We start from the raw sequence: 12,393 nt of genomic DNA on the forward strand, positions 1-12,393 counted from the left end.
ACATGCTGTCTCTGTACCATTGGATGTTGCCATAAGGACAGAAGATCATTGTCTCCATTTTATAAAGAGCCAGTTATAATCAATCCTCTACAGGGATTACTATTTGAAAATATTTACAGGTATTAACAATGTCATTTCCGACTATTGATACTCACTTTAATGGCATTGTGAAATTCCTTACCTCTGCATCTATGATCTTCTCATCTGAGCTTAAGGAAAAACTTGAACTGCATTATTTACGGTAGTCAGAGGTTTGTGGAAGCTTTTCTCTCTACCTTGTGGCCTTCCTCAGAATTTTGAATGGTAGTTACCGGAAGATTGTTTTCTTTTTTTTTTCTTTTTTTTGGAAGATTGTTTTCATTATCCCAAACACATGAAATATTTGTATAATGATTTTTCCCCATTTTTCTTTCAGATTTTTTACTAGATGCTTTAGAACTATGTAAATATACCTTAACGGCAGTAGAACTTTCCAGACAGTGCCAAATGGATGACTGTGGAATTCTAATGAAGGTAATTGCTTTCGAATTTCTTTTTCTTTTTTAAAGATATTATTTATTTATTTGACATAGAGATCACAAGTAGGCAGAGAGGCAGAGAGAGAGAGGAGGAAGCAGGCTCCCCACCGAGCAGAGAGCCCCATACGGGTCTCGGTCCCAGGACCCTGGGATCATGACCTGAGCTGAAGACAGAGGCTTTAACCCACTGAGCCACCCAGGCGCCCCATTGAATTTCTTTTTCTTAAATAAAACCCCACCCATCCTTTATGTACCACTTTTAAATCACTAGCGTACTTTACAAAAATAACGAACCTACCTCTTGTGTTTTCTTATTCGAGCCTGGAAAACTCAAGGGCATGAGACCTCTTTTCCTATCACATTTATGGGCTAATTTAAGTTGCATTATGTTTTTGAAATGTTGGGCCTCAATCCCGGCATCTCTGGACATTGTCCTTCTCTTAGAGTAGCAATTTACTTTAAAATGGTGTTGTTATAAGCCACAGACCTGAAAAAAGAGACTTCATGGTTCGTTTTGACCCTCAAAACTGCATTTGGCTCTAATACATCTATCTGCCCATGGGTTCTGCCTGGTGGAGGTGGCAGTTGTGTTTTGGAGTATTTACTTGTGTCATCTCCATGTGGTTTGGTGTTCAGACTTCCTTCGGAACTCACAAAGATCCCTATGAAGAGTGGTCTTACAGTGACTTCTTCAGTGAAGATGGGATAGTCCTTGAGTCCCAGATGGTGCTCCCGGTTATTTATGAATTGATTGCATCGCTTGTGCCTCTTACCGGTAAATGTCACTTGTGTTGTTGTTTTCCATGTATTTCTGCCTTATGCAAGTTTTTTTTTTTTTTTAAGATTTTATTTATTCATTTGTCAGACAAGAGATCACAAGTAGGCAGAGAGGCAGGCAGAGAGAGAGGAAGGGAAGCAAGCTCCCTGCTGAGCAGAGAGCCCTATGCGGGGCTTGATCCCAGGCCCCTGGGATCATGCCCTGAGCCGAAGGCAGAGGCTTTAACCCACTGAGCCACCCAGGCGCCCCAGCCTTATGCAAGTTTAAACTGCAGAGATTTGAAACTAGAACTCCACACGGTAATATGGTGAGTCTCACAGGCATAATGCGAGCGAAAGAAGCCAAACACAAAAGAAGGCATACTGTCCAATTCCATTTACATAAAGTGCAAGGATAGGCGACAAGGAAGCCGTGCTGTTGGATATCAGGGGAGTGGCTGGTTAGGTTACCCTTGGGGATGGGTAGTGACTGGAATGGAGGCCAGCAGGGGCTTCAGGTGCTGGTGAGGTTTGTTTCTTAGTTTGGGTGCTGTTATGTGGATGTATGCACTTTTTCAGGTTGTACACTCATCTGTGTATTTTTCCGTATACACTTAAAAATTTTATTTAAAGTGGCAGTTTGCTTTAGGACATTATTTGATAATAGTATAATATTTAAATATCTCTTAGAATATGAGTGAGTTGTTTTATTTATTGTTATGTACTTTACTCTCTTGTAGAAAGCAAGAGACATCCCTTGGATTCGACAAGCTTACCATACTGCTCTATTAATGAAGGTATTTGACATCAGAAATGTACATATTGTGTTATGATTTTATAAATACACCAATATGGAAATTCCTTGAAATCCTGAATATGAGTCTGCCTTAATGTTCTTGAGGTGGTTACTTAGTTATTACTGTTACAATGTTATTCTTCTGAAAGATCAGTAAAGTGTGTCATTTGGCTTGTAACAGTAACTTTTATGTATCTATTCATAAATTTTGCTCTTTCCAATAGGGAAGTGGGTTTTTCTCAGCTAAAGACTTAAGCATCTCAAAATAGACAAATTACAATCAAACTTAGTTATTTTCTGGCTTAAAATCAAGCCCATGTTAATTCTCTTACTTACTCACTTTGAGAACTAAAATATATGAACATCCTCTACATTAAAGATGTAGCTTGTCTCTGGAAAAAATTTTCAGTAATGTGATCTTTCTTTCTTTGAGAAAAAAATCTAAATGGATTATAATACTGCTACTGAAATAAAATACTTTTATCATTCCACAGGAGACAACCTTATTTTACCTATTATAAACTCCATCTCTGCCCTGCTCCAGAACCTTCAAGAATCTAGCCAGTGGGAGCTGGCCCTAAGATTTGTCATTGGTTCATTTGGTACCTGTCTTCAGCACTCTGCATCTAGCTTCATGAATGCCAGTCTGAGCGGAAAGGTATAGTTTGGAGAACAAAAGCTTTCACTCCAGGTGTATATAGATACAAAAGCACTGCCAAACAAAGGAATTTGGAGTCCCATTTTCTCGTTTGGCTCTGGAGCAAGGACACTGATAATTTGTCAGATGTAAGAAACATTTGTTGAGCAGCTGCTAAGATTCGGGTTCAGTTCAGGGTTCTTGTGCACTTTTCATACTCGATCTTGACAACAACCCTGAGAGTCTCCATTTTGCAAATGAGGAAGCAGACTGCGAGAAGTGAGATCCGTCGCCCGAGCTTTTATGTTGCAGTGGTGTGTCACCTTATTCCAAACCCAATAAGTGGTCTCATTCGACCCCATTAGGTCGAAACTTTATCTGCCACGCGCCAGTCAATTCCACCACCCAGCGCCACCCTCCCCCCTGCCCCGCCCACTGTGGTCAGCCATCGTAAATTAAATGCCAACACATTTTTCATATGATGATGAATTTTCAAAGTTCTTTAATATTTGAGGAAAGTTTTCAGAATGATGCATAGCTAGAAATGGGCCTAAAAATTCTTTTATTCTTTTCTAAAAGTTGTTTGGAGAGGCCACATTAGTTAAATCAAAGCATGTTGTTATGGAATTGAAAGAGAAAGCTGTTACATTTATCAGGGGAAATGCTACAACATTACTGCACAAAGTGAGTATCTGTTCTTGGTAAGCTGTCTCTCTCTCTCTTTTTTCTTTTTTTCCCTCTTCTGGTTGCTTCTGATTTCTCAGTGAGGATAAGAGTGAGGAGGGGGAGGGGGTGTTGGGGGTTTGAAGAGAAGCGATAGAATTGTCATGCCATATAGAACTTGCTAGAGTTGTTTCCTTAAATCTGTGGTAACGATAAAGGATGTTAAAACAAAACAAACAAGTTAGAACTGAGTTACTTTAAATAACTTTTCATGAAACACTTATTCTTCCCTTGGGTATGTAATTAAATTCAGTAACAAGCCTTCAGAGACCAAATTCCGTTTTGATTGTAAAGAATGTTCTCCGATTCTTTCTTCTGATAGGTATTTAATTGTCGCGTGGTGGATCTTGACTTGGCCTTGGGTTACTGCACTCTCTTACCCCAAAAAGAAGTGGTTGAAAATCTCTGGAAGCTCATAGATAAAGCATGGCATAATTACGACAAAGTTTTGGTATGGCCTAAGGAAACTCAGCCTTGGTTCTTGAAGTATTAAAACATTTATGGGAAGAAATGAAACAGCTTTGCCCTCAGATCTTAAAGATTTAAACAAAAGAAACATTGAGCTCACTCACTCACTCACTCACTTACTTACTTTCTACCAGCTTTTCCTTGACTCACCGGCTCACTGGTGAATGTGTATGCAGATTATAAGAATTGCTCAACTGGAAGGATTATATTTTTTTATTTCTTAAATCTGTATGCAGCCAGAAAACTTGACATCTTATAATTACCTGAGGGTATTTGAAATTTTAGACCCATGAGCCAGTTCTTTTTGAAGGACAAGTTTAACTGATGCAAAACTTGTCTTTGTTGTTGTTTGTTTTAAAATTTGCTTTTTATGGGGGTTTTGTTTGCAGAATAACCAAACTTTGGCCTTTCCTTTGAAGAAAAGCCAGACTAAATTTATGGCATCATACTAAAAGTTGAATGAATGACCTGAATATCCTATGAATAATGACTGTATCAAGCAATATGTAACATTCCACCCTGTCATACCAAAGAGAAGTTGTGAGTTTTGTTATTGGGTTTGATCTAAAAGGTGTTAGAATGTATTCTATTTGCAACTGAATTTTATATTTTAATTCTTTAGGCAATATCTCTGGTGGGCTCTCAGCTGGCCAGCCTCTATCAGGAAATAGAAACAGAGCTTAAGTTCCGTGAGCTCAGTACTGATGCCCGGTGGGGTATTCGTCTTGGCAAACTTGGTGTGAGTATTCTTTGGAGTACCATGAAGTTTTGTTCATTCTGATGATTTTTCTAAAGGGCTTTTTTTTTTTTTTTTCGACAGAGAGAGAGAGGTCACAAGTAGGCAGAGAGGCAGAGGCAGAGAGAGAGGAAGGGAAGCAGGCTCCCTATGAGCAGAGAGCCGGATGCAGGGCTCGATCCCAGGACCCTGAGATCATGACCTGAGCCAAAGGCAGAGGCTTAACCCACTGGACCACCCAGGCGCCACAATTCTGATGATTTTCCCCAGGAAGACTTAAAGCAAAGATCTCATTGTCTGTTTCTTTAGAGAAAAGATGTATATTGTGGATGCATAGATTTTAGTTATATTAAGTATACCCATTGGTGTTTTCAAAGAAATAAGGACCGTTGGCTTCATTTCCTTTTTTCTATATTTTTAAGGAAATTAGGAGGGGCTTGACATATTTATCTGCTCAGCTTTCTCATTTATAGAAATATTTATCTAGTATTAAGATCTAAGGTGTTTCAGACCTAGCCTTTAGTCTGATATTTCTGTGCTGCTGTTTGGTTAAAGATAACATCAGTGTATACACAGGTATACCAAAGTTTAAGAACTCCTGCTAGGGAAACATCATTTTTCACTTTGTAAAAACAAACGAAACTATTTTCTTTACGCTGTGCATGAGAAACATTTTACCTTATTGGCGAACAGTAGGCTTATCAGGAATGTAATCACTGCAGAAATGGTATGTGTTTTGAAGCCTAATTCGTATGCAGTAGTAATGGGACTGATAACCAACCACTTGACTGATGAAGTGCCCCAGGTTAGAGTGACTAAGAGAGATACTGGATCCACAGTCAAATATACCTGAAATCTCAGAATGATGCTCAAGTTGAGTAGGGTGATTTAAAAAAAAAAAGTTGGAGGAGTCTAGAAAAATATTTCTCTATAAAAAAGCAAATCACTGTTGTATCCTTATTGTAGTAAGTTTCACTTTTTTTTTTTTTTTTTTTTGCTTTTTGTTTCTAGATTTCTTTCCAACCTGTTTTTAGGCAACATTTTCTCACCAAGAAAGACCTCATTAAAGCACTCGTAGAGAATATAGATATGGACACAAGCCTCATTCTGGAATATTGCTGGTAATTCTTTAAACCTTAGTGATATTTTTTGCTGTTAGCTTAACGAACTAGAAGTCCTTACTGCAAGAACATGATAACACAGAGGATTATTCCTCGTGGTCCATGGACCTCTGGTGTTTACTTTTGTTCATCCCTAAACTGAGTAAACCCCAGAACCAGATTAAATTCTTTTATTATCACCCTTTCAATTCACTGTTAAGTGTTTCCCAGGCTTGCCTCTTGATGAGCAGGACCAGGGGCACCTGATCTAAAATACAGATTCCTGGGCCCCTCCCTGGTGGTTCTGACTCAGCAGATCTGGGCCAAAGCCCAGGAATCTAATCCTTAATTTCTAGGTGATCCCCATGTTCAGGAAAATTTGGGAATATTGTTACTGAGCAATTGAACTTGCAAATCAGATTAACTCAGGGGCAGGGTTGTTTTATTAAGACTTAATGAAAAGTATGATTTAGGGAGAATTTGTAAAAGTAATTTAGTAAGTGAATAGAGAAAACTAAGGCTGAATGTTTTGTTTATAGCTATGGATAGGTAACAGTTCACCGTGATGAGTAGGAATAAATACTCTCTCAGGCGTTTATTTAATAAATAGGATGACCATTTTGCTGTTACGTTACCAGTTTCAAAGTGCTTTCACACACACCACCATTTAACTTTTTATAATTTTTTTAAGTTTTTTTAAAGATTTTATTTATTTATTTGACAGACAGAGATCACAAGTAGGCTGAGAGGCAGGCAGAGAGAGAGGGGGAAGCAGACTCCCCGATGAGCAGAGCGCCCGATGCAGGGTTCGATCCCAGGACCCTGAGATCATGACCCGAGCTGAAGGAAGAGGCTTAACCCACTGAGCCACCGAGGCGCCCCTTTTTACAATTTTTATTGCATACTATCATCAATTTATGTATGAGAAAACAAACCCATACTCGGTGACCTGCTCAAGGTCAAATAATAAGCGACTGCTTTTAAAATACCAACAGTGCTATAGCCCTCATCCAGTTGGTGGCAGATGAGTGAAGTCCGAGTTACTGGGTATCCAGCTCTTCCGTGGACAGAGGACAGGGCAGTGGACCCTGGCTGCCACCATCCCGAACCCGCAAGTCAAAAGCTTCAGGGTGCTCATACTTCTAAGCAGCTTTGACTAACTGTACTTTGAAATAACAGAACCATGCCGTTCTTTAGGTTAGCTGCAAATCCGGAATGGGGTGTCACACTATCTCGTTTATTAATTTGAACTCCCGGCAGATTTTGGTATGTGGTTTTGTTGTACTGAGCCCTTTTCTGCAATGTAAATAGCTAGGATAATGTCAAGTTCATTTTACATTCTTGTTGCTCTTGTGGCATTGATGATTGGTCTTTGATAGTGACTGTTTTACCCCGAGGAGTCCAGCTGAATAAATTTAGATGGCTTTTAGAATTTTAGGGAAAGACTTTAAAATGGTTCTACCTAAAGCTTTTCTTGATATTTCTGTTATTCGGTGCAGCAGATTAAACTACCATCTTATTGAGCCGTCTGGGTGGCTCAGTGGGTTAAACTACCATCTTATTAATAGGGCTTAAAACATTGGAATTGTCTGTCTATATTAACCTCATTCTTAATCTTTTTCTTAAAGATTATTTGATTATTTATTGGACAGAGAGAAAGGATGATCACAAGTCGGCAGAGCAGCAGGCAGAGAGAGAGAGGGGGAAGCAGGCTCCCCGCTGAGCAAGGAACCCTATGCGGGGCTCGATCCCAGGACCCTGAGATCATGACCTGAGCCAAAGGCAGAGGCTTAACCCACTGAGCCACCCAGGCGCCCCAACCACATTCTTTTTTTTTTTTTAATTTGTCAGAGAGAGAGAGAGAGAGAGCACAGGCAGACAGAGTGGCAGGCAGAGTCAGAGGGAGAAGCAGGCTCCCTGCGGAGCAAGGAGCCCGATGTGGGACTTGATCCCAGGACGCTGGGATCATGACCTGAGCCGAAGGCAGCTGCCCAACCAACTGAGCCACCCAGGCGTCCCCCCAACCACATTCTTTTTTTTTTTTTTTTTTTTTTTTTAAAGATTTTATTTATTTATTTGACAGAGAGAAATTACAAGTACACTGAGAGGCAGGCAGAGAGAGAGAGAGAGAGAAGGAAGCAGGCTCCCTGCTGAGCAGAGAGCCCGATGCGGGACTCGATCCCAGGACCCTGAGATCATGACCTGAGCCGAAGGCAGCGGCTTAACCCACTGAGCCACCCAGGCGCCCCAACCACATTCTTTTTTTTTTTTTTAATTTGTCAGAGAGAGAGAGAGAGCGCGAGCACAGGCAGACAGAGTGGCAGGCAGAGTCAGAGGGAGAAGCAGGCTCCCTGCGGAGCAAGGAGCCCGATGTGGGACTTGATCCCAGGACGCTGGGATCATGACCTGAGCCGAAGGCAGCTGCCCAACCAACTGAGCCACCCAGGCGTCCCCCCAACCACATTCTTAATTTTTAAGTCTTTATTATTTTTCTAACTCAGATGGAACATACTCAAATCAAAGCTCTACATAATCTCACCCTTCAGGAATAATTACTGTTAAAAGAGTTTGGGCTCTATTGTTCTTTTATTTCCCCTATGCAAATGCTGACATGCATTCTTGACATTCCTCAACAACAGAATCCTACTTTACAAACCATTTTGTAGTATGCATCATTCACTTAGCAGGATGTCTTACCGGACTGGTATGTAGAGCCCTTCCTCAGCTCTTGAACACTGGTATTCTTTTTTATGAACAGATTATTCAACTAGCCCCTCATTGATGGGTGACTGAGTGGCTCTCAGTTTTTAAATATTACAAACAGTTGTTTCAGTGGACACCCTTATACGTGTATCTTGGCTATTTCTGTGAAATGTGTGAAAGTAGAATTGCCCTGTTAAAGGAATTAAATATTCTCAATTTTATTACCAATTTCTTTCCAGTATTGTGCCGTGTCAACAAAGCCGCCAAGAACAAGATCTGATTTTTTTTCTAAAGTATTTATTTATTTATTCGACAGACAGAGATCACAGGGAGGCAGAGAGGCAGGCAGAGAGAGAGAGAGAAGCAGGCTCCCTGCTGAGCAGAGAGCCCGATGTGGGGCTCGATCCCAGGACTCTGGGATCATGACCTGAGCCGAAGGCAGAGGCTTTAACCCACTGAGCCACCCAGGCATCCCAAGATCTGATTTTTTTTAAAGGCAGTAATGAACTGTGATGACCGGGCTATGGTCCGATACTGAGGCTGGGCTACGAGAGGGTTGTTGGAGTCTAGTAATGGGAGCGGGTCGGGGAGAAATTGTATGGAAACGCACACGCACATGGCGAAGTGGGTGTAATGGAAAACTTCTTTTAGCACATTTCAGTTGGACTGTGATGCCGCTCTTCAGCTCTTCATTGAAACACTGCTACACAACACCAGTGCCAGCCAGAGCCAGGGAGACGCCAGCACGCAGCCCATCAAGCAGCAGCATCCCAAACTCCTGGCCAAAGCCCTGGAAATGGTTCCTCTCCTGACGAGCACGAAAGATTTGGTCATCAGTCTTAGTGGAATACTCCATAAGGTAGATGAATGGGAAGCAAATGTATCGGGTCACGTCACACAAGCCTCCTACCCTTAGTTCATTTAGAGACGTGGAGCACCAAGGTGGAAATGCAAGTCCTATATTTTTTAAAACTTCTAATTATTTTAGATTTCTATCTTTTTAACAGTTTAATACAGCAACTTTCTGGTCTTTTATTCCTGAGAATAGAAATAGCTTTTTTTTTTTTAAGATTTTATTTATTGTCAGAGAGAGAGAGAGCATAAGCAGGAAAAGCAGCAGGCAGAGGGAGAGGGAGAAGTAGGCTCCCCGCTGAGCAGGGAGCCTGATACGGGACCTGATCCCAGGACCCTGGGATCATGACCCAAGCTGAAGACAGACGCTTAACTGACTGAGACACCCAGGCATCCCCAGAAATAGTCTTTTTTTTTTTTTTCCAGATTTTTGAAAATAGTACACATTCTTTGCAAAAGAGAGAAGTATAAGTCAAAAAGTGAGATTTCTCTATAACCCCATTCCCGTAGATAAAAATGTTAGTAGTTTGGTGACTATCTTAGGCTAATTATCCTATCCTGTTACTCTCTTTTTTTCACTTAAAATATTGTCATTACATGACAGCACACATACATCTTCTCATTTTTGACAGATAGGAATTATTCCAGGGTGTGGATGAAACATACCATATTTAACCAGGCCTTTATGAATGGACATTTAAATTGTTTGTACATTTCACTATTATAAGTTAGAGTGAGTATCTTCATATATATACCTGTTTGCCCTCTTGTCTATTTTCTTAGGAGATCTTTATAAGAATTGAAATTTTTAGGTTGAAGGTAGTTTCTCTTTTTTTTTTTTTTCTTTAAGGATTGATTGATTGATTGATTGATTTGACAGACAGAGATTACAAGCAGGCAGAGAGGCAGGCAGAGAGAGAGGGAGGAAGCAGGCTCCCCGCTAAGCAGAGAGCCCGATGCGGGGCTCAATCCCAGGACCTGGTACATGATCTGAGCTGAAGGCAGAGGCTTTAAGCCACTGAGCCACCCATGCGCCCCATGAAGGGTAGTTTCCTGAGGGAGTAAAAGTGGATGGAAGGGTGAAGAGGATTATAAGACTGTAAGAGATACTTCAGTTTTCAGTGGGTTAAAGCCTCTGCCTTCGGCTCAGGTAACGATCCCAGGGTCCTGGGATTGAGCCCCTGCATCGGGCTCTCTGCTCAGCAGGAAGCCGGCTTCCCCCCACCCCCTCCCTGCTTCTCTGTCTACTTGTGATTTCTGTCAAATAAATAAAATCTAAAAAAAAAAAAAAAAAAAACTTCAGTTTTATATTTGGCCTGAAAGTCAGCCAAAAATAATGTAGACTTGCTTAAAAGTTCTAGGTCCTACAGAAATCCTATTCCCACTTAGTTCAGTGTTGTTATTCTTGTGATTTTATTTGACATTTAAGAAATGGGAATAAAAAGTAATGGTGTGTGGGCAAAACAAAGAACAAAGAGAATACTTCCTTTCTTTTTATGAGCATACATAGATGCCACCCAATTAATTTTTGCATTTCAGTATATGCTTAGAGCCAGAATGCAGTCCTTTGAGAAACTTTTGCTTGGAGGCCCACTCTTTCAGTTACATCATCACCAAGAAAAGGTTCATTTCCTCCTAGTGTACTTTTCCTGTCTTAAATGGAAGACATAGAATTCTCATTAAAAACATCTTACAAGGATGCCCCTCAGTGACTCAGTTGGTTAAGCATCTGCCTTTGACTTAGATCATGATCCCGGGGCCCTGGGATCGAGTCCTGCATCCGGCTCCTTGTTTAGCGGGGAGCCTGCTTCTCTCTCTGCCTGCTGTTCTCCCTGCTTGTGTGCTCTCTCTCTGACAAAAAATAAAATCCTTTAAAAAAATTTTTAAAAATATGAAATTTTACAAATTAGTAAATTTTTTATTCTTTCTAGATTTTTAGTACCCTAGGAATAGCTTTCTTTTTAAAGTCACTTTGGAAACATTTTAAAGAACATTTATTTAGGGGCGCCTGGGTGCCTCAGTGGGTTAAAGCCTCTGCCTTCGGCTCAGGTCATGATCCCAGGGTCCTGGGATGGAGCCCCGCATTGGGCTCTCTGCTCAGCAGGGAGCCTGCTTCCCTTCCTCTCTCTGCCTGCCTCTCTGCCTACTTGTGATCTGTCAAGTAAATAAATAAAATCTAAAAAGAAAAAAAGGAACGTTTATTTATCCTGCTAGAACTAATAAAGAACTAATTTTGAGATAAGAACATTTCAGGGTTTTTGTTTTGTTTTGTTTTTGAGAGAGCATGTAAGCAGAGATGAGGGGAAGGGCACAGGGTGAGAGAGAGAGAGAGAGAATCTTAAGCAGACTCCATGCCCAGTATGGAGCCAGACGTGGGGCTTGGGGCTTGGGGCGATTTCATGACCCTGAGGATCATGACCACCACTGAAATCAAGAGTTGGACACCTAACCGACTGAGCCCCCCAGGTGCCCTCGTTTCAGTTCATTTCTGTTTATTTATTTACTTATTAAAGATTTTATTTGACTGAGAGAGACACAGTGAGAGAGGGAGCACAAGCAGAGAGAGTGGGAGAGGGAGAAGCAGGCCCCCCACCAAGCAGGGAACCTGATACAGGGCTTGGTCCCAGGACCCTGGGATCATGACCTGAGCCAAAGACAGACACTTAAAGACAGCCACCCAGGCTCCCCTCAGTTCCTTTTTTTTTTTTTAATATTTTATTTATTTATTTGACAGACAGAGATCACAAGTAGGTGGAGAGGCAGGCAGAGAGAGAGGGGGAAGCAGGGCCCCTGGGATCATGACCTGAGCGGAAGGCAGAGGCTTTAACCCACGGAGCCACCCAGGCGCCCCCCTCTGTGCATTTTTAAAAGAATAATCTCACATCATAGTGCAGAGATTTTGTGTTTGTAATCTGTACTGATGACCATAATTGAATAAAACCATGTCCTGCCCTGACTGTCTTCTTAAGTTTTGATATATTTTTACTTTTATACAGTTGGATCCCTATGACTACGAAATGATTGAAGTCGTCCTAAAAGTTATAGAAAGAGCCGATGAAAAGATAACCAACATTAATATTAATCAGGTATAAGTAATATATTAA

At 41.0% G+C, this 12,393-nt stretch overlaps 1 protein-coding gene across 3 annotated transcripts in view; it reads left to right on the plus strand.

Annotated features, from left to right (window-relative positions):
- KNTC1 (kinetochore associated 1) overlaps positions 1-12,393 on the plus strand; it is an 80,740-nt gene that overhangs the window by 45,230 nt on the left and 23,117 nt on the right. For all 3 annotated transcript variants that reach the window (XM_032309827.1, XM_032309826.1, XM_032309828.1), the window contains exons 36-45: positions 416-513; positions 1,155-1,293; positions 2,015-2,071; positions 2,565-2,728; positions 3,287-3,391; positions 3,753-3,881; positions 4,521-4,637; positions 5,646-5,755; positions 9,089-9,296; positions 12,286-12,375. In XM_032309827.1, coding sequence (XP_032165718.1) covers positions 416-513; positions 1,155-1,293; positions 2,015-2,071; positions 2,565-2,728; positions 3,287-3,391; positions 3,753-3,881; positions 4,521-4,637; positions 5,646-5,755; positions 9,089-9,296; positions 12,286-12,375 — 1,217 coding nt within the window. The remainder of the gene's footprint in view (positions 1-415; positions 514-1,154; positions 1,294-2,014; positions 2,072-2,564; positions 2,729-3,286; positions 3,392-3,752; positions 3,882-4,520; positions 4,638-5,645; positions 5,756-9,088; positions 9,297-12,285; positions 12,376-12,393) is intronic.

Source organism: Mustela erminea, chromosome 13, assembly GCF_009829155.1.
Source record: "Mustela erminea isolate mMusErm1 chromosome 13, mMusErm1.Pri, whole genome shotgun sequence".
Lineage (NCBI taxonomy): Eukaryota > Metazoa > Chordata > Mammalia > Carnivora > Mustelidae > Mustela > Mustela erminea.